This window comes from Diplotaxodon limnothrissa, linkage group LG14, assembly GCF_057381915.1.
Source record: "Diplotaxodon limnothrissa isolate DT_005_m linkage group LG14, D_limnothrissa_male_GT1.1, whole genome shotgun sequence".
Lineage (NCBI taxonomy): Eukaryota > Metazoa > Chordata > Actinopteri > Cichliformes > Cichlidae > Diplotaxodon > Diplotaxodon limnothrissa.
Window position 1 is genome coordinate 20,370,224 of NC_140609.1, and position 27,741 is coordinate 20,397,964.

Sequence of the window (27,741 nt, forward strand, 5' to 3'; positions counted from 1 at the left end):
TAACAGAGTCCAGCTTGACAAAACAGACATTGGAACCTGGTTCAAGTGCCTAAAACAACAATTTGCACAAAGACTGGTAAATACATGCATGATAATTTAGGGTTTTCTGCTTTGTTTTTCTGTTCCTTATTTTAAGTCTTTGCTGTTTCTTGTACTTAGTTACCTATTTATATACTTGTTATCAATTATACAATCATTGATTACATAGTTGCACTGAAAGTTTATCTTCTTCTTCGTCTTATCTTCTGCTTCATCCTGTGGTGGAACATATTGTTACAAGAATAACTTTAGCCTTTATGCACTTCCTATTTCTTCCTGTGTCATCTTTGGGTTATAGCGATGACAAAGCTACACATCAGCATATTTTTTAAAACAATACTTTTCACATGAAACACACATAAGTTGACTTGTAATCAGCCAATGAAAACCAGGTTCACTGTCTCAATATGTGGAACTAGGGACAAAAAGAAGTGAGAGCCACTGGTCACTTTGGAGCTTTGCCAAATTTATATCCAAACTTCGACACACTCAGTGGGAGGCATCTTATCTTTTATGATGACAACCTGGTGCTGAGCAGGACACAGCAATGTTTACAATGGCACAATAGAATTAACCAATAAACCTCATAGAAGTTCAAACAAAAATGATAAGAAGTGACACCTCCAGTCATGTCCTGTCACTCTTTTTAGTACAGACCAAACACCCGCCATTGAACTCAGTGAGCTGCAAACACACTCAAAGGTGCTGGACTATGGCAAGTTCTCTGGTTGAAGCCCTTATAATGTTAGAATTTTCCTCCTGGGAATTAACTGTTGCTTAAACATGGTTACCTGCAGTTAAACATTCACTGCTGTGAACAAGCTTTTGCCCCTTTTGTGATTTTTTTTTTTTCCAGATTTGTCACATTCACATGTTTCAGCTCATCCAGCTAATTATAGTATTACACAAAGTTAGCCTGGGTAAATGCAAAATGAAACCTAATAACTGGTTTTGCCACCCTTGTCATTCCTGCCAAGGGTGGCAAAACCAGAACTGCAATTAAGTGCAAGTAACTGGCAGTGACACTTTCATTGTGGAGGAGTTTTGACCCATTTCCATGCTGGTAGACTTTCAAGCATGAACAGCTTATTTATTGTCATGCAAAATCGTGGTCAGCAGTAATTTTTTTACTTGAACTTTCCCATGGATGCCATTTTTTTGCCTCTTTCTTGTTGTTAAATCGTGAACTCTGACCTTAAATGGGGAAAGTGAGGCCTACAGTTCTTTGGATGTGGTTCTGGGTTCTTTTGCAGCCTCCGGGATGAGGCATTTTGGTAAGCTGGCCACTCCTTGTCATGTCCACCACTGTCCCAGGTTTTCTTAATTTGTGGATAATGGCTCTCAGTGTTGCTTAATTGAGTCCCAAAGCCTCCTTAATTTTATCAGACAAGTTCTATTTACGTGTGTTCTTATAGTTTTCTCCCTTAATAAACGAAATCATTGACAATTAAAAACTGTATTTACTCTGGTTAATTTTGTCAACTATTACTTCTTGCAAGCTTTTTAATTCAATTGAATTTGACCATTGGATAGCAATTTGAATTCATTTACATTTAATTTATATGGCACCAAATCACAACAGCAGTTGCCTCAAGGTGCTTTGTATTATAAATTAAAGGCCCTAAAATAATACAGAGAAAACAGAGAAAACCCCAATGATCAGATGACCACCTATAAGCAAGCACTTGGTGACAGTGAGAAGAAAAACACGCCGTTTAACAGGAAGAACCGTGCTGCAGAACCTGGCTAAGGAAGAGGCGGCCATATGCCATGACCGGATGGGAGTGAGGTGTGAAAAACAAGACAAAAGACGCACTGTGGAAGAGAGCCAGAGATGAATAATAATGATGATGAAATGCAGAGAGGTGTATAAACATGTAGTGAGTGAGGAAAAAAAAGATGAGCTAAGCATAACTAGAGAAGGATGGTCACCTGATCCTAACCTAACTATAAGCTTACTCAAAAAAGAAAGTTTTAAGCCTAATCTTAAAAGTAGAGATGGTTTCTGTCTCCTGAATCTAGACTGGGAGCTGATTCCAAAGAAGAGGGGCCTGAAAGCTGAAGGCTCTGCCTCCCATTCGACTTTTAAATACTCTAGGAACAACAAGTAAGCCCTCAGTCTGAGAGCAAAGTGCTCTACTGGTGTGACATGATACCATGAGGTCATTAAGATAAGACAGGACCTGATGATTATTCAAGACCTTGTATGTGAGGAGCAGGATTTTATATTTGATAGTGGATTTAACAGGGTGCCAATGAAGAGAAGCCAATATAAGAGAAACATGCTCTCTCTTTCTAGACATTGTCACTAATCTTGCTACAGCATTTTGGATTAACTGAAGGCTTTTCTAGGAGTTTTTAGAAAAAATAGTAATAATGAATTGCGTTATGCAAGAGAGCTAAATGCTATATAACCCTGTGGAACTCCATAATCAACCTGTGTGCATGGAGAAGACTGCCCGTTTACATGAACAAATTGGAGTCTATTAGACAGATGTAATTCAAACCACTCAAATGCAGTACCTTTAATACCTACAGCATGTACTAATCGCTGTAATAAAATATTATTGATGATGAGCTCTGAAACCTCTGCAGATGATCAGTTTTAAAACCACTCTTTCAAGATTTTATGAGTAAAAAGAAAGGTTGGATATTGCTCTGCAAGTAGAGATGGCTTTTTAAGCAATGGTTAATAAAGAAAGGTTTATCATTTTTAATTAATGGTAGGACCTGCCTTGTAGGAAAAGGTAGTGTAAGGTAAATGTGATAAATATGCAAATATGAAAAAATCACGATGGTTTTCACAGCACTGCAACTGCTTTATTTTTTAGGTGATTTTAAAACACCCACTGAAAGCAACAGCGTTGTAACGTCTGTTTAAGAAACCAGACACGTGATGCCGGCTAAAGGCGCGAGACGTTAGCTGTCGCTGGAGTCGTTCCCTTTGTTCGTGCAGGTGGCGCAAGACTCATTGCGCGTGCGTGGCAGTTATACGGCGTGTAAAGTGTGCAGCAGCTCGCCGCTCCGCTGCAGGTAGGTACGGGACAGATAGGCGGTGAATTCGAACCTAGCAGCACGGCGTTTCCTTAAACCTGCTATTTTACCGGCAACAGTCCGTTTCCCAGCTCTTTGTTATCACCGAGGAGCAGCACTTTGCCATGGCCGAGTGGCCAACTTGTTGATGTTGTCGCACTTGTTTCGTTTTTCATTCAGGGTAAGTTCAGTTTGTTTATAGTTTTATTGCTTTATTCAGCAGCTAGCGACTAAAGGAATGTTTTTTAAAAAGTATTATTCCCACTGGGGAATTATCGCGATATGAATTTGACCTGCCGTGTATAACAATCAATTCTAGCTGCTGAGATATAGTAGCTTGTTACTACATTTGTGTAGTTTTGTTATTATTCGTCCAGGCGCACAGATGTCCCAGCAGGGGCTCCTGTGGTGCTAAAATAAGCAGCTGTAAGGAGTCACGAAGGCTGGTAGCTGTGTTATTTGTGGTGCTGGAGTAAGACATGTCCTGTGTCCTGCACCTCAAAGCCCCGGCGACTGGTGCAGTCAGTGCACTTATTAAGCTCGTCTGGTGTGATAACATCAGATCAGTTGTATCCCCTTTCCTGTTTCTCTTCATCATTTTAAATCAAATTCCTTAAAAAAAATACTCTCACGTTCTCTTACATTACGATAGTTAAATAAACAAGGACGTACGTGCCCTCGAGCAAGACGCTGTCATCATTATCCACTCATGTTGTATGCGTCCCAGGACTCTGATGATTTATGGGGAACAAACCAGGTGAGAATATTTGTTCAAGCATCTCTATGGAGTTTGTAGAAAATTATGAAGTTTAGGAGATCATACAGAATTAAGCCAAAAACGCACCATCCCAGTCTTGTGCCAAAAACTGATTTCCAGTGTTTATCTAATAGTCTGCACTCAACAGGATTTACAGGTGTTGCATATAAAACAAACAAAAAATACTTGTTTTGTAAGTATCTTTGTGACTCTGCGTTATTGTATATGCTCTGTGTTCTACATTATAATCAATTCAGTCCTTTCAGCTACTTAAAATATATTTATATAACCGTTATGTTATATTTGTTGCAATTTCTGCTGCCCCTATTGGCCTGATCCCTTTTGAAAAAGAAATTTTTGATGTCAGTGAGAGTTTTACATTCATAAACAATGGAAATATAAAAGTTGATTTGCCAAAACTTGATGGCAGACAGTTTGGCTTAAAATGGCTTGATATCATTCACTAGAGATATGTTTGACAAAAGTTTATAGGCCAAAAAATCATTTATAACAGTTTAAATACTGACAGTCACTTTTGGCAAATACCAGAAATCACTTTTTGGTAGACCACACAACAACAGCTTTTACAAGTTCCCGTCCATTATGATACTGATGCTGTGGGCAGCTGCAGTGATCTGGCTCCAGTGGTAAATTAATATGCTTTATTTTTCACTGTGAGGAAGAGACTGGGAATTTGTGTAAGACTGCCGCTGCAGATGGCTGTCCTTCTCCTTTTTCCTCCTCTCTCTCGCGTGTGTGGCACTGACAGTGTCCTCTGTGGGGCATCTGTCAATCAAAACAGCCACACCTTTAATTCCAACATTCAAGCAGTTTAGGATAGTTTAAAAAATCACCCACTAGGAAAACTATCTACAGAGAGCAACACATTTTGAAAAAATCAGGCTGTAAATATGCTTGTCAATGATGTAACGTTACAAATTTTAACATGGAGTGCATTGGAACTGACTCCCTTTCGGTGCCAGGTTGTAGTAGCCATTAAAGGAAATACAGTTTTTGTTACTTTGGTATTTGCCTTAATTTTCAGCTCCAAAGGTTGCCCCTGGTGTCTTTATGGGTTACACTGAGTTGGACCATTTGATAGCAATTTAATTCAGTTTTATTGTTTAGCAGCAAATCACAACAACAGTCACGTCATTGTAAGGTAACAGACCTTACAGTAATACAGAGAAAACCCCAACTGTCATATGAGGTCCTATGAACAAACTCTTGGTGACAGTGGGAAGGAAAAACTCCCTTTTAACAGAAAGAAACCTAGAGCAGAACCAGGCTTCACAAAGCAACTGGAGCAAGATTAGGTGAGGAAGACAGGAGAAAAGACACATTATGAAAGACAGACAGAGATGAATAATAATTGGCCCCTAGCAGCCTAGGGATACTGTAGCTTAATTAATGGGGGGCCCAGGGTCACCTGATCCAACTCTAATTTTAAGCTTTATCAAAAATTACTAAGAACAATCTAGTGTTTGCTTGATTGTTTGCTATAGTTATGGTAAACAGATGGGTACTTATTTAGCTTTTCTACTCTAAGTGATTGCTTTTTACTGTTAGCCACGTTCAACCAGCTGTTTTTTGCTATGCCTTTTAAGCACCACACTCTGATGGATGCGTCAGGAGCAATTTGGGGTTCCCTATCATGCCTAAGAGTGCTGACTAGAGGCACCGGAGCACAAACTACTGACCCTGTGATTAATAAACAGCCTGCAATACATCATGTGCCCCAGGACAGACACCCTTAATAGTGACCTTTTTAAAAAAGGAATAGTATGTTCTCAGCAATCAGTTGTTTCTATAAATTTGTCGGCCATGCTGCAGGAGAGTACAACGTTTCAAGACCAAAGACTCATACTGCTATGTCAAAGCAACGTAAAAAGCTGTTTAAACATTCTTTAATAAATCTGCTGTTAACCATGATAACTTCAAAAACATCTTGTTGTAAATCGTATTCGAAGTAAGCAAAGCAAGTAAAAGATTATAAACGGTATGAAAAAACGATATAAAAAAACTGCAGATGTGAGGTTTATAACTTGTATTTGTTATGTCTCTCTAGAATGTGCATAACTGTGCTCGGATCCAGTAAAAACAAGTTGTCATATTGCTGACGTAATAACCAACAATCACTTAGACAGGCTATCTGCTTCAGTCGCCACAGGGCTTTGACATGGCTGCTGTGTTTTTAGTGGAGAGGCACTGTTTGAGCCTCTGTTTTGTCTGCCGGGTAGCAGATTAACATAACTCTGTGTTGGAGCCGCAGAGTTAGAGAAGCAGAAAACCTGGTAGACAGAAAATTTAGGGCTGAAGTTGTTTATCAAATGAAGTTAAGTGGCCCTCAGCATTATCTCACTGAATAAACAAGCACAAGCTTAATGGAAGCCATCATAAACATACCAGCCAAATTGGTGATTTAATGTGAATGTCTCAAAATAAATCGAATGTCTTTGTCCTGAGTAGGTTTTAAAAAGATTACCGCCAATGTTTCCAAAACTTGTTGTGCAATTCACAGCAATTGTCACAGATGCACTGGGTGATCGGTCAGTAAAGACTTTTTTTTGTTTCTGTTCTCTTTTTGTGCTTTACTGACTCTGCTTTCACCACATCTGCATTTCCATCCCCTCTGCAGCACAAACACATGACTTCAGCAACCACGGGGCACAGACTAATTGCTGCTTACCAGCCTGTTGAGCTTTTGCTAAGCTTCTTTTTTTTTTTTTTTTTTTGCCCAACACAAGTTGTGCACCAAGACGTTACAGCTACTGGAGCTCAAGATCAGTAAAAACATGTTATTCTCACAACATTAAATGTGACTAATAGCGGCTCAAGAACAAAAACATGCATCAGAAAAATATTTATGCATTTCTGGGGTACTTTTACATTATCAGTGAGTCATTATTATTATAACAATATATGTGCTGAAGGACAAAAGCAAGAGAGAAACTATTGTGAAATGTCGTTCAGCTTGCTTGCTGTTATTTTTTTCTTTGATTAGTTCAGCAGCTTGGCAAGGTTTGCCGTTGTGCTCATCAAAGCATTCAAACAGACAGAAGGAAGGTCCTGGGTTAAATCACCATTTAGAGCCTTTCTGTGTGGAGTTTGCCATGTTCTCTCTGTCTGTGTGGCTTTTTTCCTATTTGTTAAGGAGATGACTCTCTGATACTGTTTATCTGCTCTAAATAGTTTTTGTTCAGTTTCTGAGAATCACCTTGTTGGTACAAAAGATACAATTTTCTAAAGAAATTGGAACCAATGACACACCTTTGTGGCAGTCTGCTCATAACAAAGTGCCTAAAAAGGGCTAAGTTGTCTGTTTTGCATAGACACAACACTGGTTGATCCATTGAGTTATGCAAATTTTTTATGCTTGAAAGACTCACAGATCAGTGTTATGTAGCTAATGACCAAAAACATTCCTTTGATACTGGTCAGGTACAAGGATGGACTGGAAATGAGTAAAAAAAGCAGCAAGCGTCGGAAAGTCTGTTGTAAAGAAAGCGGTGGTGCAAGACTTTTGGACTGTTCTGCAATTGATGAGTGTGGCATGTAAGCCCCTCACCCTAAACAGAAGTCAATTTTAACACGTTTTGCTCTCGTAAGTCAATTAAGTAAGAGTGATGATTCAGATTAATCATAGAAGAAAGAATTTTGGTGTTTCAAAATTTTAGTTTCAGTGACCAGTGCCCTACTGTCCTGGCACTACATTTATTTCATCAGACCTCTTTTGTGCACCAAAGAGCTGACACACAGTAAAGTTGTAGGAAATATTGTATGACCTTCTCTCTGTATATCTAATGACATACTTACAACAACAACATCGTTAGCCTGTTTTTGATTGCAAGATACGGCAAATTATGAGAATGCCATCTGTTATCAGCTGCAGTCTTGTCCACTTCATTAGTGAAAAATGTGGTATAATGCTTTGGTTAACTTTGGCCAGAAGGGGACTTTCTACACAAGCCTTGCAGTAATATCTTTGTTTGCACTACTGAATGTTTAAATGATTTGTATAGTTATGTCACATGCAACAAGAAACGCTTTTATTATCTTTGTGACCATATGGCAAGTAGTGCGGTTTTGATGGAACACCAGCTTTGCTTATCACCCGTCCTCTTTATGGTGCAGCTGATTAGTTTAAAGCGTCTCCTGTCTTCATGCACCGTATTAGCAGCGATAATTATCGCAGTCTGTTTTTTTCTAATCCACAATAGAGGGCTGTGACCTGAATGTTGATCACACTGATATGTGGAAGGTTTGTGTGTTTCTGTGTCATGCTATTAGTTTGTACAGTTGATTATTGTACTCCTACTGCGCTCCTGAATTTACTCTGTTTTGTTTACTGTAGATTTGCTCCTGATTGCTAGGTAGGGCTGCAGTGTGCGTCTGCAGACGTGATTGTACTGCGCGTATACTCATGTGTGATACTAATATCGATTTCCTGGCTCGTCATTTTGTTTCCCCAATTAACTACAACCGAGCACGGGACTGAATGAGGGGCAGCGGGCATGAATCATTGATTAGGGTCTCCAGGGACTTTAGAGATCGGAGATGGGAAAGTAATTGGACTTTAATTGTGGCCTGCTTGCTGTCCTCTCCTCTAAATCTCCCTTTTCTGTTCATTTAAATGATAGAGAGATAGCCTTCCTACATGCACGGCAGTATAACTCTTTATGTCACCTTATCTGCCAGTTTTAATTAGGCATTCTGTAGGTCAATGTTTCTAAAGCTCACCAGCTATGAAGCTTTTTTGTTTTTGCTGGGCACGATTTTGTGTTTCACGTGTTTTAATTTTTACATTCTTTTATTTATTTTGTAGGACTTCTTCTTCTTTGGAAGGTTGGCTATTCGACACCTGGCTGCTCCAGTCTGCATGCCAGATATCCTTAGGTAAAATACTAACACCAAGTTGCTCTCCGTCATAGCATGCATGTTAGATAGAAAGCACTTCAGTAGGAAAAAGCAGAGAATAAAGTGCTTGTGTGAATTGGTGAATGAGGCACATAGTCTAAATCGCTTTGAGTGCTTAGGTAGAGTAGAAAAATGCTATATAAGAATCGTCCACGGAAACATATCCATTATCTCTTCTCTCCAAATGTCTCTTTGGAGTTTTATCTGTGGATCAGACAGAAACATACATTAAGAATAATAATAATAGTAGGAACACCACGTTTTTGATTTGTATATAACATTATTTTAATATAAAATTTATGTCGGACATGTTTGCACATACAAATCAGACATTTGTTGGCTTCTTCTGTCTCCACTTACTCCTAGTAGAGATTTCTGCCATATTACACATCTGGTTAGTGACTTTGTGTCTCTAGTTCTATTCTTGGCCTAAACACCAAAACCAAACAATGAGTTTAAAACACCTCATAAATTTCTGTAACACTGAGAGGAACCTTAAAGTTCTGCTGGTTTACATTACACAGTCATGTTCATTTTTCATAGTACCGCAATAAAAACACACGCAGAGCCTTAAGGCAGTAAGTGCACTCTCCGGGTTACGTGGTTTAAATATAAGCTGGGCTCTGCTATCAGTCATTACTTGTGATATTGACGTAGTTAGAGTTACCTTGCATTACCTTAATCAAAGTTCAAAGGTCCTGACACCATATCCACATGCAGAATAATCATTAATGCAGTCTAGGTGTCATTTGATTTACGGCTTTGTTATGATGAATTATTAATCTCCTATATTTGTCCTGAGTGTAGCAGTCACATTCTTGCAGTCATGGTTTATAAATAACCTTGTGTGACTTGCTCAGCTCAGCCTTTTGGCAGTCCTCAGGGTGGAGAGTATGCAGCAGGGTGTTTGTGAGGGTGTGTGTATCGCAAAGAGAAAGTGTCCCTGTCATTAACTGATCACATTACGTGAGTGAGCAGGGCTGTGGGTGTGTGCCTCTAAAGGCTTTATTTTTGCAGCACACAGCATGAAGGGGAATTAGCTCAAATGGTAGAGCGCTCGCTTAGCATGCGAGAGGTAGCGGGATCGATGCCCGCATTCTCCAACAAGTTTTTTTTTTTTTTTCCAATCTGGATTAAATACTTTTAAAGGTAAGAGTTTTCTTTACTATTAGCACTGAAAACAGCATCTGTATTATTTCTGTAATTCTTTTTTCCTCTCCTGGTAGTGCAGATAACCTTAAATGTCAGCTTATCTTTCCATTTACATTATAACTTTGATACACTGTATCTGCATGCTGGAAAAAAAATTACAATAAAGACGACAACATATCAGGATTTGGTCTCAAAATCTCTAAATAGTCCAATTACTGCACCATTTAAATGACTGAATCTTTTCAGGAAGGATGTAAAGAGAACGCGTATTGAGCAGGTTTATGTTAGCTTCACATGTACTAGGGAAGTTCAGTGAGTGAAGTTTTGTTCGTTTAAGTTAGTGTTTTTAGTAATATTTCCTTATATTGATAAACTAATAGGTTATTTTAGAATAAATGGAGCACACTTCTTACCCTGAAATCGTTGCCAAGTCTGTCTTGGAAATGAGATTTAAATCTCAGTGAAACTTTCAAATGGTAACAAAGGGTAACAAATTTAGAGGCTCACTCACAGGCATGAATGCTTGCATTTTTATAGCTACACACACACTGTGCATGCTTCAGATTTCAACAGCACTCTTTGGCGCGTGTTACTCTGGGTTATGCCATATAAAATGTAGCACCATTTTTTAGGCAGTTTTTAGGCAGTTATCCTGGCTTTCTAAAGGTCTTTCTTTGGACATTGGCTGCTTTTTCACTCATTTTCATTCCAGTCCTTGTTTCTGATCATTTTCAGTAGAATGTTTTTTGTTTTCTTGTTTAAGTGACTTAACCCTGACCTATGAAGCATTCAAGAATAAAAAAGGCACCAACTCAAGAGACTGAACCAGTGTTGTGTCTACATGTGATAGAAAATTTCATAAAGCACCAAAATTGTTTCTTTAAACACTTTGTTTCTAGCCTGTTGCAGAAACTCATAATTTACTCCAATTTCTTTAGTTGAATCTATGAGAAATGTCAAAGATTGAAAGGCATAAAATAGTATTAATGCACCAATGAGGTGATTAGTAAAGAGCTATTAGTTCAAACTAGTGTTCACTGTGTCCTTAAAAATGTGAGCAAATTGGACAGGTGGAATTGGCCTAAATAAACTAATTAGGCTCTGTCATGGTTTGGGACTGCATTTCAGCCAGAGGTGTTGGAGATCTTGTTAAAATTGATAGAATTATGGTCACAGAATACTACCATCAGATTTTAATCCACCATATATTATCATCTGGAAAACGTCTTATTTAGAATGGCTTCATTTTTCAGCATGACAGTGAAACCAAACACACTGCCCATGCAATGAAACACTATCAGTCACGGATTGCCTTTCCCACTGTCACGGTCCGCTGATGCAGACCTAGTAGGGATTGTGGTGCAGACCTAAACGCGAACAAACAAAGGCATGAAACAGAAATCTTAAGAAAAAGCGAGCCGATTGATTGTGGCTGATAAAAGCTTCTAAGCAAATGCAAAAACTTAAGGGCAACCTAAACTGGGAAAAACTAACACTAGTAATAATAAAGAAGTTACAAGAAAACTCCCTAGGAGAGTTCAGGCTGAGTTTCGTCTTTATATCGAGTATGCTTGTCCATGTTTTCACTAAATCACAACATCTGTTTCCCTTTTTTCTAGAAACAACTTTTGACATGAGCCCTGAACATGAATAGATCAGAAAGAGCTTTTACTTCTATTTGCCCCCTATTCCAAAACCTTTTAAAAATAATCTGGCTTTATTTGATACATAAATCATCTCCACCACAATACTTATCCTAAAAGGTGCAGATATTCAGCATGGGAATCAGTGGTTTATTGGCCTCTCACATCTCAGTTCTTACTTTGAAACCAGTGGTTTGCTTGCTAGGGCTTGTAGGATCCAGGATGTGTGCTTCTCTTTCTCTATACTTACCGTATTGTCTGAAAGATTGCGGTACTGCTAAAGAAGGAAAATGTGGCAATGAGCTGATTAGTTCTTTTGTAAAATGAATTATAGCTTAGCTTTCATGTTACTGCTTGTCCTTGAACTGTTCTGTTAATAATGAACTATGAGCACCAACACATGTCACAAACAGGAGCTACTGCTCAAACTATTACACATTTCATTGTGTTTTATTCAGGTCAGGCTCTGCGAGGCGTCTAAAAGCAAGCCTGAACATAAAGATGAGTAATAGAGCCTCCTCTGTGGCAAAAGCAAGAGCCCTAGGACCATGACTGTTTCTGCGGTGCTGCAGTTTAGTGCGTTTCATGAAAATCAGACTTTATTTAACATGAAAACAGCTACAGACTTAATTCAGGGTCTTTGTGCTTCAGGTTACCCAAGAATTTTGGCTTCAAGGCCTTTTGCGGAGTTGATTTTCAACCAAATTACTGATCTGAAGTACGTCGTGCATGAGTCATCAGCAGATAAGAGAGACTGCAGAGCACTCCTCAACAACGTTTTCTATTCATCTTTGCAGATAAATGCTCAGTGGTCCTTTGGCACACTGCTTCCTTCACCTCCTCTCCCTCAGTTTCTGTGCCAGGAGTTATAAAATTGTGCGTCACTTCTGTTCACATCTGCGCACCCACACAGAGGAGTTCACCTAAAACATTTTTTTGAACACATCCAAAGACAGTTTTTTAAGCAGCTTTGAGAGATACCTGACATGTACACACTCTGGCACACAAGCACAGACGCAGGCTCGAGGGTGTTGGTTGGCTTGTTGGTTGGTTGGTTGTGAAATGTAGTGAGTAACAGTCTGAGGAAGCACCGGGCTTTGGAGGAAGTGTCTTAGGCAGATCACTTACTCAGCTGCCTGCTGCCATGAGGGAAGTGGATATGACTGATGTTGTAAGGCAGAAGAATATTTAAGATCATTGATAAGTCTGTTTGTGTATAGTGGGCCTGTTCCAGACGTTGCGAAATGTGAGTGGGAGATCAGACAGTCTGCAGTGGTTTTCATTTCCAAACTTGACCAAACGTCTTGGTCTACACTTGTCAGAAAATGATGGAGAGATTAAATGATTATTTCACTGTAGCACCTATTTTGTTGTAGTTCTTACAGTCTGTCGTATGTATTCGTAAATACAAAGTGAGCCCTTTTTACAGTGAGCACACCCAGGAGATTATTAGGTTTCAAGTCGGGTTATGAGGTATTTGTCCTGTGTTCACAGGGCTCAAGGTGACTGCTTTTGTGTAATATTGGAGGATATAACACAGACGCAGATCTCTTGTGCCCTCTGGTGGAGAGTTGTCCTCTCTCTCTATTTCATCCATTTGTTTTCTTGCATATTTTCTGTTTCATTTGTCTAATCGTGGCATGCTATAGAAACATTGCTTTCATGTGTTTTCCCAGTTAAATCGACAAATGGGAACAATAGGAGTCTGTCTTCTAGGTAAGGCTGTGTGTGTGTGCCGTTACATCCAAAACAAATGTTGATTTTTTTGCCTGTACGGCAAAATAATCGATGATGTGATGTGATGGCACTCGTCCATCCACTCCTCTTAGAATTTAGTGAAATTTGCACACAGTGATCACCTAATGGCTTTTCAGCCAAACTGTGTTCAAGGTCAAGGTTATACACGAGCAGGAGAGAACTGCTCCTCCTACAGTGTTGGCCAAGCTGAATATGGCTGTTTGTGTGCCTTCCTGGATTAGTTTGTACACCACAGACAACTAATAATAAGAAGACCTATAACGTTCTGTCTGTACTCCATCAAATACAATAGCTCGGTAATCGTGTTTGATCTCGAGCAAATCTTGCTACCAAGTCTCACCCGTCTCTCTCTCTCTCCTCCAGAATGTGAAGATGCCAGATTCTTTCAGCACCATCCCCACAGAAGCCCTCAACTCAAAAACTTCCTTAGTGGACCTGCTCTCACACCCTACAGAGCTTTACCCAGCAGACAGCTTCTTTAACGCTCTCAGTAACATCAGCAGTGTTAGTGGGGCGGTTAACCCTCGCTGCACCTACAAGGAAGACTTTAAGCGCATTTTACTTCCTGCTGTGTACACCATCGTCTTCCTGCTTGGGATTCCTCTGAATGCCACCGTCATACTGAAGATATGGAGGAAGAGGTCCAATTTGTCCAGAAACAACATCTACATGCTCAACTTGGCCATAGCCGACTTTCTGTATGTGATGTCACTTCCTTTACTCATCTACAACTATGCGAGTCATGACTACTGGCCCTTTGGGGAGTTTACCTGTAAGATGGTCAGGTTTCAGTTCTACAGGTGGGTTCATGGTTGATTATTGGCTCATTTTTCAGATTTTATTATGTAATTTTTGGGAATTAATTTTTCATTGTTAAGGTCTGTGTATGCAAGTGATATGTGACACAGTGTTATTATGTGAATTGTCCTATTTTTGGACAGGAATGGGAAAGAAAATTGGATCTGAGATGTGATAAGTAATGGGAATGGAGACAATGACACTAATATTTAAGTATACTGGAAAAAATGTACTTTTTTGCATTATAGTGCGCACAAGTGTGACGTGAACGGGTGTGTAAAGCATGAAAACTAGTTTATGGAAGAAGTTCCAAACCTTTGAACATGGCAAGGTATCTAATGCAGATGCAGAAATAGTGCTAGTGCTCACACACAGTTGCCCTTTGAGAACGGGACTACATTTGGACTTTCTTGAGAAATGGTCATCGGATGCCATTAGTAGCAGAAGTTGGGATTTGAAGAAAAATCACGGGGAACAGAGTCTGTTGGCTACATGTCTTGTGGGAATTCTTCCTGTTTTCTGCAACTTTGATCTTGATCTGGGGGTTTTTTGGTTTTGGTTTTGCCACCAGCACAAATCTTCTTTTGGTGGAAATAGTCCTCAGTAGGGGTATTATTGCCAGATTTTGTGCTGGAAAAACAATGAGCACAATCATAGGAAACACTGTTGGGGAGGTGGTTTCAGCTTCTGTTAGATGATGTTAAAAGCACTTTGGGAACACACTGACAGCTCATTCCTCTTTGGATAATCTCTCAAGCTCCTCCAGATTTTATAGTCCTCTGGCATGGACTGTGGTCTTCAGTTCACCATACAGTCACTAATGGTTACTTTAGTCTTCAGGAAGTCGTTTTTCACCAGGAGCAACATATGTTTTGAGTTGACAAAGGGAAGACCCAGTTTTGCTGCTAATTCTTGCCCTTCTTTCTCCAAATATAAGCAGGGTCTCTTGTTTTTCTGAAATAATTCTGTTATCATGTGCAAATAGAAATGAAAAAAATAGTTTAGAAATGCTATACTGAAGGTCCCTTAATAAAAGCACTTTTTTGAAGAAAAACTTTGATTTTGCAGAACATACAAATGGATTGTGATAATATTCAGCTCAACAACATTTTCTTCTCTGTGTTCCTGTTTCAGTAATCTCCATGGCAGCATCCTGTTCCTGACCTGCATCAGTGTGCAGCGTTATTTGGCCATTTGCCACCCTCTCTCGGTGTGGCACAAGCAGGGCGGTCGCAAGATGGTGTGGTGCGTCTGCGGATTAGTATGGCTGGTGGTTGGCTCCCTGTGCGCGCCAACTTTCCACTTTGCAGCAACAGGGCAACAGCGCAACCGCACCGTGTGCTACGATTTGAGCACGCCAGGGCGCTCGGTAGACTACTATCCTTACGGCATGGCTCTGACGTGCCTCGGCTTCTTGCTGCCTTTCATAGGCGTGATGGTTTGCTACTGCAAGATGGCCTTCATCCTCTGCCGCCCAGTGTCCTACCAGGGCGTCTCCATAGCGCCTGGGGATAAACGAGACAGGGCGGTGAGGATGATCATTATTGTAGCCGCGGTGTTCTGCGTAAGCTTCCTCCCGTTTCACCTCACAAAGACTCTGTACCTGGTGGTGCGCACCTTGCCCAATGCTCCCTGCACAACAAGAAACTTGTTCTCAATCATCTATAAGAGCACCAGACCGTTTGCCAGCATGAACAGCTTTCTGGACCCGATTCTGTTTTACTTCACGCAACCACGCTACCGCCGGAGCACCAGGAGGTTCGTGCGCAGAGTCACCACTCTAAAGAGCCAAGGCAGCAGCGTGTGAGCGAACAGTGCTCCTTGAAGCCTTGTTAAGATTTAAAACACAGAGATGGATTCGTTTTCTAACCTTGTTTTTCTGAAGTTCCTTCTCTTATTACAGTAAACTGTTGTCCTTGAGGCTTTCAGCTATTAGTGACTAAAAAATGTGTTTAATAACAGTCTGAAGAAGCCATCTGAAGTGCCCTATAAAGACTCAATGCAGTGTGAATGGAAAATGTTGACAATGTCCTGCTTGCATTGTTTTGAACTGGGAATTATTATCACACTGACTGTGAGTGTATTTGATTGTGCGAATTCATAGATTTTGGTTTATAACTCTGGATGGGGAATACTGTAATCCTCTAATGAAAATGTCCTGCACTGTACATAAGTGATGTTTACTTTCAAGCTCCACTGCACTGCTTTTTTTTTTCTGAAATCCCCCTTTTTTTGCATTGTTTAACACACTGTGACGTGTACTTTAAATTGAAACTACTGAATTATTGGGGAATTTTAGTATCTATGCGAGGTGTTACGATAGAGATGCATCGTGCTGGAATGAGATGCAGTTGAGGAAAGGAGAAAATAGTTCATTTGAACTTGCTAGGCTAAAATCCTCTCTGGCACTGTTTTTTGGTGGTGTTTATGCTTGCATGTTGAATCTGCACTAGTCTGAGGAAAGGAACTGAAAGGTGGGGTTGGGGGTATACTTTGCAAACAGAGGCTGCAAAAAACAGAAGTTTATGTTCACTGATTTAAAAGTGGAGTATTATGCGTTCCAATGAAGGTCTGTAGCTCTGTTTTTCCTTGAAAGTGATGCGTTTCTACATTATCCATGTCGTAATAGCTGCTGTTGCGGGTTTTAACCACTGGATGGTGTGCGCACGCCACTGCTGTAGCCCCACTGCCTCTGTCATAATAGGTTGGGGTTTTTTTTGCCTGTCCCGTTTGGATCTTTAGCCATCAGAATTGTTGTCTGAAGGCCAAGAAAGATGCCAAGCAGATTTACTTTACCGAATGGAGCATCTGTCATAATAGTAGTGATGTTAGCATGTATCAGATCTTACAGTCACAAATAAAACATTGTCAAGAAAACCGTTAAATGTGCAGCTCACAGCGCGCTGACATAGGCCGTCAGTTGCTGACTGATCTTTGTCTTGTACTTATAAATTCTGCAGCAAATGAAGGAAATCAGTTTAAATTATATGTTTAATTCAGTTATTTTTTTAAAAGTCATTTAAAGGTAAAGATAGAGGCAGATTGTGGAGTTAAGGGCATTAAATTAACTCTGTGGTTTTTTATGAGTGTGTGAATCTTTTCAGTCTAACTGGGATTCCTGTACATATGAAATGTTTAGTACTTAGCACTGCTTTGACGTGATTTAGCTGTATGACGTAGGTTGTCAGCTGCGTGATCTGGTGACTTAAAATGTTCATGAAATGAACATAAATGTAGATGGCATATGCCTGCATGTACATATGTGTACTTTGATGTTTACTGTAAAAATGTGCCCTGTGTTTTACATGTCATACCTGCCTTTCATAGTGAGCACCTTTGTCATGTTTTTAAACAGTGAGTCTTTGCCCTGTGACGAGCTCTTGACAAACAATGCACTTACCGTGGAGTGAAATAAACGTGATTAATAATTTTGTGACATTCGTGTTAACCAGAAGATTTCAGAGTAGCCAAACTCATATGTTACACTAGACTGTGCCAGCTTGAGACCAGTATGTTGTTAAATTCTGAAATGACAATGTGAAAAACTGCTTTCAACTCGTATTGCTCTGAAGCTCCTGTAACAGGTTAACACTTTAAGTATTTGTTGTATGTGTCAGTCTAATGTGAATGTGCAGCTTTGACCTCAGTATGAGGTGGTGATGTGCTTCAGTTTCCTAATGTGTGCTCATGTGTATCTGTGCATAGTAACAATAGTCATGTAATATGTGTGTGTTGTACTTTAGAAAAAGTGAATGTCACAGTCATCTATCATCTATTGAGACCCAGACGTCAGTATTAGTTAGAAGAGTTATTTTTATCAAATTCCCTAACAAATGAATAATGGGAATGGTCTTTTATTTTTATAGACATGTAATTATGTTGATAGAAAAACTAAAACTGAAGGGTTTTTTGGGGTTTTTTTGCTGTACAGATGCTTAATTTTCTGTGTTGTGTTTCTGATTGTTGCCATGTCGTACTAACTGAAACTATTAAAAGCCATGAAAAACACGATGTTTTCACAATCATATATTAATACTGAGGGAGTAGACTGTGTTGCTTCCTTTTTTTCCCCATTTTTTACTGTAGTTTAACTTCAAGCGTTCAGTTTAGGCAGAACTTGAATTCAAACCTTAGGTGTGAATATAAAAAAGCAGCCAGTAGCTTCTGAATCCATATGATTATATGATGACAGCTGTTTAAATAATGTGACAAATGACTGAAAAGACATCATCTAAGAGTTTGTGATCTGCTTACACGCTACTGTTCAACCTTTAGGTAACACCAGTGCGTTATCAGCCGATCACAATACAGCAACGCAGTGTATTTACATATGTAGATTGTTGAAGTTCAAACGAAGCATCAGAATGGGGCAAAAAAGGTGATTTAAGTGTATTTCAGGAACTAAAGATCTGCTGGGATTTTTCCTGCACAAACATCTTTGGGGTTTATAGGAGATGAACTGAAAAAAGGGAAATATCCAGTGAGCAGCAGGTCTCTAGGTGAAAATCATCTCTGTTTTCTTGAACACAACAGTGAGTTCACTGTACTTGAACGGTCTCCGCAGTCACCAGATTGCAGTCCATTAGCCGCTAATGGTTAGCACAAAGAGTTTTGAAGACAAAAAGGGGATCTGGCCCAGTATTAGCCGTATAGAATAGATTAGAATAGAATAGCTCTTTATTGTCACTGTTACAAGAACAATGAAAGGCAGTTTGGCATCTCTCCGTGTGAAATACACAATAGCGTAAGTAAGTATTTACATAATAACACAGACAGATTTACATTTACACAAGAAAGATATGTACAAATTATTCATACACCTGCATACATACAGATACACCCATACATATATGTATATATACATGCATCTATGCATGCGTACGTACATACACACATATTTCCACATACATGCTTACATATAAAAATAAATAAATAAATTCCCCACTCGCCCCTGTGGGCGGTTAATCCTTCAAGCTCGGGTCCTCTACCAGAGGCCTGGGAGCTTGAGGGTCCTGCACAGTATCTTAGCTGTTCCCAGGACTGCGCTCTTCTGGACAGAGATCTCCGATGTTGTTCCCGGGCTCTGCTGGAGCCACTCGCCTAGCTTGGGAGTCACTGCACCTAGAGTGAGTGTCCAGGGTGCAAGGGGTGTTTGATGATGATGCTGGCTTTCTGCTGAAGTCTGCCAGTATAGATGTCTCTGAGGGGGGGTTAGTGAAGTGCCAATTGCCCGATCTGCTGCCCTCACCACCCGCTGCAGTTTCCTCTTCAGTTTCCAAGTTAAAGGAACTCTGATTCGGTGTTCAGCAGTGTAGAGAGATGGAAAAAATGTGTGAAGAAATGTGAGAAGAGTATCTGAACCAGATCAATGCTGTTTGTATCCAAAAGGACATAAAAATAAATATTAGTGAACCTCATACTTTTACAAGCTAGAATAAAAATGTAAATGCTGTGGTTTTGGTGAAAAAACAAACAAACAAACTTACAGAACAAAAACTCAACACACACTGGTGCTCCACCAGAAAAGAATATTGTGTATTTTGAAATACAATTAATTTTTTTTTAAAAACTAACAAGTTTGCAAAAGTTTGGAGAACCTTTAAAAAAACAAAAACAAAAAGCAAACAAACTTTCTTAAAGATTTTGAGCTAATAGAGAATTAGTCTGAATTATTAAGAAATGTTTCAATTCCTGTATCAGTACTGCTTCTTCCTATTTGTTTGTGTTTAAAGAAAATAATTGGTTGGTTAGGAGTGAATTACTAAGGCAGATGGGGATTTCCTGAAAATGTTTCTTGCTGGGATTTAAAAAAAAAAAACATTAACAAACACAAAAACAATCAAACAAACTCCAAAAATCCTTTCAATCCAAATCACATTCGGACCCTGCAAGGTCATTTAAATTTAAATGACCTCAATTTAAATGCATCATGCCATCACAGATAGATGGGCTGACCTCACCGGGCTCGTTTGGGTTCTTCCATCAACCTCCACCTTTGACCTGACGTGTTACGAGTGAGCCTTTAGGGGGCGCTGCAGCCAGCGTGTACTTTTCTCACAGCCTGTGAAACAGAATCCCCCCGTTGGAACAAAAGGACCTGTTAACCAGACAGCCACATGGGAAGCACCACAGAGGGGTTATTGTGCACGAGTGAAAACTTTTATCCTCCCTGCCACCACCACACCAACACCACCAGCTCCCCCTGAATGCTGACACAGTAATTCACAAACACCATCACACCAAAGTTTGCTGGAGCTGTGCAGTAACTCAAACTCTTTGGCTTCCTTTGTGAATTTTTTTTTTACCCCTGAAGGCTGATTTTTAAACGTAACACCTTGAATGCATCTCGGAAATCAGCACCTATGTTTTCATTGACATCCTTTAGGTTTCATAAAGATGTTGCAAGTCCAAATTGTAGGTATTGAATAATAAATATTTTGGAGTGTCTAAAACACTTAGAATTGTGTGTGTGTGTGTGTGTGTGTGTGTGTGTGTGTGTGTGTGTGTGTTGGGGTTTTTTTCGCAAGGGAAAGAGCTATAATTACATCTTGTTAGTCCACAGTATATCCCCTCTCCTATCAAAAAGGGGGAAAAAAAAGCTTTTCCTCTCAATCCCCGAGGGGGGCTATGACTGCCCCTATACCCCTGGTCCCGCCCAGCCACCCCCCTCTCTTCCTCTATCTCAGGCATTTACATGCAAAAAACAACATAAGTCACGGAAAAGCAAATCATGCCAAAACAGGGAGTCCATAAACAGTTTGGGAATTATTAGGGAATGATGCGCAGGGCCCGTGCCTGGCGATGGGCACACGTTTAGAAACAGTGAGAGGAAAACAATGGAGAAGTTGTGTTTGTGAAGATTTGGGGCCAAAGAAGAAGAAAAAAAACTTGTATCGCTTTCCCACTTGGCACGGATACGGTTTCGGGAGTCGACAACATGTAAGTTTTTGATAAGAGGGCAACACTCAGCTACTTTACTCACTGAACACTTTATTTATCACTTAACTAACCTCGTTACAGAGCAATATGAAGCTTTGCCAGCACTCATTTCCCCCCTTTTTCTTGCTGTTAGGTTAAACTGCAGATGGACCACAACTAAGAAAAGGTGCTTGGATGTGTAACAGCTACCCGTGGAGTTTCCAATGCGTGTGTGAGAGCCGTAACAAAAGACATGAACAATGGCAGAAAGCGAGGAGAAGAATGCGGCTGTGTATCGCAGCGTCTCTTTCAGAAAGCTGGGGCCCTGGGTCGCCAACAGGAGGGAAGAGCAGCCACACAAATCAGGGGATTTGGAGGCAGTTGGCGTCGCCCTTCCCCCGGAGCCCAGCAAAGCAGAGCAGCCCTTGACGACGACGACGCGTAATGTCAGTGTGTCAAGAAAAGTTTCCAAAATCTCTGCCACCACCGCCAGCCTCCTAACCGCAGAGCCAAAGAGAGGCTCTCCCTCTCTTCTCTCCTTCATTTCTCCATCCATCCGCGAGCTGACTGAGAAGTTCAGCAACAGCAGGAGGAGTAACAGCAGCGGCTCCGCCAGGACGCACACAGCCTCGCCGGGAGACTGTGCAGCGGACACGCGGGGGAGCAGCGCTTTTCCCCGGGCCCGAGGCTCCAGGAGTGACAGGGTTCCACCTGGGAAAACTTTTCACGAGGACAGCGGCGGTGTCGGTGGTGGATATTTCCAGGATAGTGACAGCGCAACAGCAGAGGCACTTAAGTTTCACTCGGGCACCGACTCTGTGTCAGGCTCAGACTCGGACAGGAAAAGCGACAAGCGGATTTTTAGAAGTTTATCAAGCGACAGCGGCGGCAAGTCGGGTAAGAGAGACTATTCCCAGATTAATGCACCTCCTTCTGAGCTCACAAAGACTTTGACTCCAGATGAAGAGGAGGATGTTAGCAGTAGAGGGGTTCCTCCACCCTGCAAAGCCCACAGAAGTTATCACGCCACACACTACACTGACTTTCACCCCCTGCACTCTGACAAGTGGCCCAGTGTTACTAAAATTAGGCAGCTGTTTGATGAGAGGCAAAGCAAGCCTTTGCAGCAGGGCAAGACTGTTGAAGCTTGTGAGGATTTAAAGGCAGTTGGCCGAGGCCACCTGCAGGAGCTCACCTGCAGCTCTGAGAGAGACAGACTGTGTCCCTGCAGCTCAGCTAATGAAGGTTGTGACCTGCCCTTTCATGACAAGTGCCTAGCTGGAGTACAGAGCAGAGAGAGCGGTGCTGCTAAAGAGACTTTAACGTATGGTTTGTGCTTTTACTCCAAAGCCGACCGCTCTCGGCACTCAAATGATGAGGCAGACGTAGAGGCGCGCAGTCAGAGTAACAGAGTGTCTGGCAGAAACACTTCTGGTAGCAGTTGTGGTCGCTACCACGGGGTTAAATCATCTCCATACAGGTCTCATAGTCCCAGCGCTGAGGCGGCGGCTCAGGCCCCCAGATCGACAGGTTTGACATCTGACCCTAACCCTGACCTTCAACCCTGTCCCGCTTCGTCTCGGAGTCGATCGGAGAGCTCGGACACCACCTCCTGCTCCTCCTCTCTTCACCAGCCGACAGCGAGGGAGAGAAGGGATAGACAGGGGGTCGGGCTGCCCAGGGATAGTTTACATTCCTTACATAGCTCCTCTAGAGCTCCAGCCCCCTCCGCCTCCTCTCTCTCATCTGCTCCAGCTCCAGATAAAGCCATTACCGCCTCCTCCTTCTCCTCCTCCTCCACTGTAGCTCCCTCCACTGAGTTAACACACCCAGCGAAAGTTGCTTCTCCCCTCAGCTCCCGCTGGAGGTTTAGCTCTGGAGACGAAGAGGAGGAGCAGACCAGGAGAAAAAGAGGAGGCAGTTGGAGTGCTTCTTATAAGCCCTCTCTGTCTGTCTCCTACCGGGCAGGAGAGAGGGGTGAGACAGAGCGAGCAGGCAGCTATTTATCCCACAGTAAAAATGGCTGGTGGGGCACAAAGGCCATTGGCAGGTCTTCAGGCAGCGAGGAGGACAGTCCTGGTTCCTTAGGCCCCCACTGCCGAGAGGCAGTCCGCCGGCGCTCGCTGAGGAAGAAGAAGAAAGTCAGCGGGGCTGCTCTAATAACAGGCCGTGATGACTACGACGATCATGATGGCGAATCAGAAGACAGTGACAGTGATGCGGCCGTGATGATGGAGCACCTAGAGAGGCAGCACCAGCAAAACACTGGAGGGGAATTTGGCGGGGCGGTAACCCGGAGCCACTCGGCACGAGAACCCAGCAGTCACAGAGCCAGGGTGCAGCAGTGGGAGCGCATCACCTCACCTGTGACCTCAGTGACGCTCCCGGGTGTGTCGCGAGTGTCAAAGGTCAGCATACCCCCATTTCTGTCCAGCCCCGGCGAGTCACGTTGCAGCAGCCGGTACTCAAGCACCGAGACACTGAAAGAGGAGGACTTGGCTGGCTGTGCCAACCGTGCAGCTAATGTGTTGTTTAATACGAGGGGAGCAGAAGGTAGCACTAGTAGAGCGGCGGCGTCTTCCGTGTTGAGTAAAACTTACCATGGGAATTTTACCATGTACCGCTCCCCGAGCTTCGGCCATGGGGACAACTTCTCCCGTGCCCCTGTGCGTGTGCGCCCCAAGATTGTGCCAGCTGTAACACCGTTGCCTAGTGCACTTGCCAGAGAAAGTGGGTTATCTTCAGGGAAGAGAGGTGGTGAGAACGTGGGATTAAGGAAAGTCACAGCAGGAGGTAGGGTCAGTGATAATGAGAAACACCAGATATCCACATCCAACCCTGATATCACCTCAGAAACTATGACGCTCTTAAGCTTTCTCAAATCTGACCTGCCGGGTCTGAGGGTGCATAAATCAAGTGGAGGGGATAGATCAGGGGTTGGGGAGGGGTCATCATCAGTGTATAGGATTGGTTCAGGGGCTCACGGCGGGACCCTGCTATCTTCAGGGCGTCGCCCGTCTCTCAAAGACCTGACAGCCACTTTGCGGCGTGCGAAATCCTTTACTTATTCAGACAAACCTGCTCCTGCCACCAGGTGTTACTTGACAAGCGGCCCCACAAAGAGGAGCTCCTCTGAGCAGCGGCTTGATTCGGATGGAGAGAGCAGTGGAGGGAGGGTGGTGGTGTCAGACAGGGAAGTAGAAAGTGATGGTGGAGATTTTAGGGTTGGGAGAGGGCGCAGAATGAGGGATTATGGATTTGATGGTGATTTTGATGATGATGAAGCGATGCCAGTGCATGACATGTATGTGCAGGAAGCCAGACAGGTCATTAGAGATATCTGCCAGATGAGCACGAGGGAAGATGATGACGAGGATTGTGTCGCTGTAAGAGGAAGTGACAGTATTTCTAGGGCTGAATGTTTGAAGTTTAAGAAAACAATCGAGGAGATGGAGAAGGCTGGGGAGGGCATAAAGGATGAGGCAAGGAGAGATCAAGGGGCTAGGTTTGAGAACACAAAAGACAAGGATAAACATAAGAGGGAGAGTGAGAACAAGGTGAGGGAGAGGGGTGAGAGAGATAAACAAAGTATGCAGATGGAGAAGCTAAACAGCAGGGGCACAGAGTACTGGGAGAAGTCAAAGAGACAGAGTGGAGAGCTGGAGAGAGTCACGCTGAAGGGTGATTCGGATGAAAGCGTGTTCTACGACCGCTCTGTGGATGAACTTTCGGGCCCTGAGTCGAGTTTAACAGATGAAGGGATTGTGACGGAGCCTGAGACGGGACCCGGCGACCCCTCGGATAGGTCATACTTGGGCTCAGAAGGGGTCGATTTGGGGTCAAGAATAGCATGGGATGTGCTAGAGCAGCCGGTCACTGTATGGAAGCAGTCTGCGCTCCATGAGGGGGACGGGTTTAAGCAGGAGGGAGAAAAGATCACAGAGAACAGCTTGAGCTGTGCAAATCGTCTGAATGAGGTGAGCGCGCCTCGCACTGTGGCTCTTCCTGCCCGTGTGGCTGAGAACGACAGCCTTGTCACAGAGCAGAACACTGCTGCTGGTATTGCCAACGTCAGTGAGGGGATCCACGGTAACAGTGCCGGGGGGTCAGCAGCCACTGCGGGAGGAGGGGGAGGATCTGAAACCCCCGCAACCCCGAACGCTGTCCGTCGAAGGCGCAAATTCTCCCCCTCTGGTAACGCGGGCTCTGATTCCAGTAATGGCAGCAATGCAGAGTCAACAACAGGATCAGCTGTGGGAAATGGCGAGTCTACAGTCTACCGCTCTCTCAGTGACCCCATGCCTCAGCGGCGCTGCTCTGTGGCAGAAGAGGGGAACAACAACTTTTCTTCTGTGGACAGCAACCTGTTAGGATCCTTGTCTGTCAAAGGTGGAGGGGGAGGTGCTCCAGAAGCTTCTTCTGTGGGCACGCTGTCAGAATATAAAGGCAGCGTGGCCAGTGACCTGTCAGTTTGCAGTGATGGCGGGCTCCGTGATGACGCCATTCGGGATTACAGTGGGGTGATCAGGAACATTGTGGCTGAGCCAGGTGCGATGGACAGACTGATGGCAGATGAGCACAGCAATGGCAAAGCCCCCAAGAAGAAGTCATTCAGTGACCCCAGTCGCCGTAGTGATGCCCCTTTTATTTCTCAAAATGACCCTCAGTGCAGAGGTCAGACTGGCAGCACTCAGCCAATCAGTGAGCTGGAGCACCTGGGCCAGATTCCACCTTCCAGCAGCGAGCCAATCCTGAGCGAGCAGAGAGAGGAACTGTGGGAACCCGAAGTTAAACCTAAACATGCGCATCTGCATCAGCAGCCGAATGACAGTAATAAAGTCACAAAGGCTCGCTCCCTGTCGGAAAGCACCCCTCCCTCCGAATACCACGATGATGAAGATGGTGATGTCATAGACCAAGGTGAAGAGGACGAGGTCCAGAAGTTTAACTTTGACCTTAAACTAGCCGGAGCTCTGTCTCCCAGAATGAATCGTCGGCCCACCAGAAAACGTCCAAACAGGTTGACGTTCTCCCCTCCTGAGGATCCATTTGAGCCGGCGGAGCTGGGCTCAGAGGTGCACGAGGACCGCAGCGACCAAACCAAGCTCGCATCTCCTCTTTCCCCACTGCCACTGCAGTCCAAACCCAAAACCATACCCAAGCATGCCCGCCACACCAGCGAGCCCACCACCTTCATCCCCATCTCCCCACCTCCACAACTCCAGCCCCTCAAGGAGGTAGACTTTGCCGTCCGATCCGCTACAGAACCCCCGCCCGGAAGCAGGCCTTCAGGAGATGAGGCCCCTTCGCTGGAGGATGTGACGCAGAAATACATCCTTGATCTGAGCACTTCTGAAAGGGACCCCGAGGGCCCAGGAGGGCTTTCAGCACACTGCGCAGTGTCAGCTTCAGAGGGACCCAGCGAGACCAGCCCCACTGGGGTGGCAGAAGCCGGACCACAGAAGAAGGAGGACGCTCCATCCGCGCCCACGCCACAAAGAGCCAAGCCTAAAGTGGTGAGTTACCTTTCATTCATGGATTTTTTTTTTTACCTGACATCTTTTGAGTTTGGATAATCTAACCTCAAATGCTCACCTACTTCCCTGAACAATTATATAAATGTGCCATTGTTAGCTGCAAAAAAGAAGCCATGAACACCACACAGTATTACACACAGACACACACTTTCAGTTTTTATGTTTCAAAATTGGAGGTTCACTGTTTCCCTGTTACTCGAGGTAGCACAGATGTAGCGTGAGAAACGTTTGGTAGAATATTGAACATTTATTTTCTATGGATTGCTCTCACAGTTGTGCAGCTGCACCCAGTGCCTGTGTGTATCTCTGCTTTTATGAAGCGCTTTCATTCGGGACCCGTACAGCTAGTTTCGGAGCATGTTTGGACGCAGACCTTACAATACAGAAGCCATTATAGGCTGAGCTGTGTTTAAACAAACATCAGAGGATGTTATTAGTTTGATTAAACGGATTGCAGACAAAAGGCATTAAGGAATGGACTGAAGCCCGCCGAGTCTGTTTTCGTTTATTTGTTTCATCCAGTTTCGATTGTCTCCGTGCCAGAATCATAGAGGGGGGATGTAATAAACAGTTCTCCCAAACACAGACTGAGTTTATGCGTGTGGATGTTTGATGTAATGTTACATTTGCTTATTTCTGTCTAAACACCGGGAGAGACCGTCTGTCTTGTTGTATCATTGGAATATAAAGGTTACTAACTGTCAAGAGAAACTGAAGGGAACATAGGAAAGCTTTAAAGAAAAATGGTACTTATATGGAGCTTTTCTACTCAATTTGAGTAGACAATTTAAAGGTAGCTGTGTGTGTGCGTGTGTGTGCGTGTGTCACTGATTGCCATACATGGCTGCTCTTGCTTAGAGCACACCTCATGCAGTCTGAGGCCTGGAAGGACAGGAAGGTGCAGGCCTAACGTCCGAGACTTCAGTTTTCTTACATCATCAGCTGCTTATCATAGCGACTGTTGTGGTTACTTGAGATTTGTCGCTGTGTCTGTTTTTCAGGAATCTGAGCCTTGTTGTTTTTATTTGCTCAAAACAAACAATTATGTAGCTTTGCGTGCGGCTCCACGGCTTCAGCATCCAGTCCACAGGGCTGTTTTTGGTTTCACTGATAATAATATTTGCATCAGTTACGTTTGCTCTTCATTTGTTTGCAATCGATTGTCCTTAGCGACAGCAGCAGTGGCTGG

General features: G+C 42.9%; 2 protein-coding genes and 1 non-coding gene across 5 annotated transcripts in view; all 3 read left to right on the forward strand.

Annotated features, from left to right (window-relative positions):
• The first annotated feature begins 3,040 nt into the window (after positions 1–3,040).
• p2ry6 (pyrimidinergic receptor P2Y6) lies at positions 3,041–17,882 on the forward strand. 3 transcript variants are annotated; one of them, XM_085370549.1, is made up of 4 exons: positions 3,041–3,072; positions 8,655–8,725; positions 13,663–14,099; positions 15,232–17,882. In XM_085370549.1, the coding sequence occupies exons 3-4, from the start codon at positions 13,672–13,674 to the stop codon at positions 15,902–15,904; spliced, it is 1,101 nt and encodes a 366-aa protein (XP_085226675.1). In that variant the 5' UTR covers positions 3,041–3,072; positions 8,655–8,725; positions 13,663–13,671; the 3' UTR covers positions 15,905–17,882. The 3 variants fall into 3 exon arrangements, with proteins under 3 accessions (XP_085226675.1, XP_085226674.1, XP_085226677.1); XM_085370548.1 differs by lacking the exon at positions 8,655–8,725 and having other exon boundaries at positions 3,047–3,253; XM_085370551.1 differs by lacking the exons at positions 3,041–3,072; positions 8,655–8,725 and adding an exon at positions 9,834–9,895.
• Positions 9,777–9,849, forward strand: trnaa-agc (transfer RNA alanine (anticodon AGC)). Its single transcript has one exon. It is a non-coding gene; the product is annotated as a tRNA-Ala (tRNA).
• A 2,946-nt stretch (positions 17,883–20,828) lies between the features above and the next one.
• The window catches only part of arhgef17 (Rho guanine nucleotide exchange factor (GEF) 17), a 64,661-nt gene continuing 57,748 nt past the window's right edge, over positions 20,829–27,741 (forward strand). Inside the window, exons 1-2 of the mRNA XM_085370621.1 lie at positions 20,829–21,036; positions 21,170–26,531. Coding sequence (XP_085226747.1) covers positions 21,276–26,531 — 5,256 coding nt within the window. The 5' untranslated portion in view covers positions 20,829–21,036; positions 21,170–21,275. The remainder of the gene's footprint in view (positions 21,037–21,169; positions 26,532–27,741) is intronic.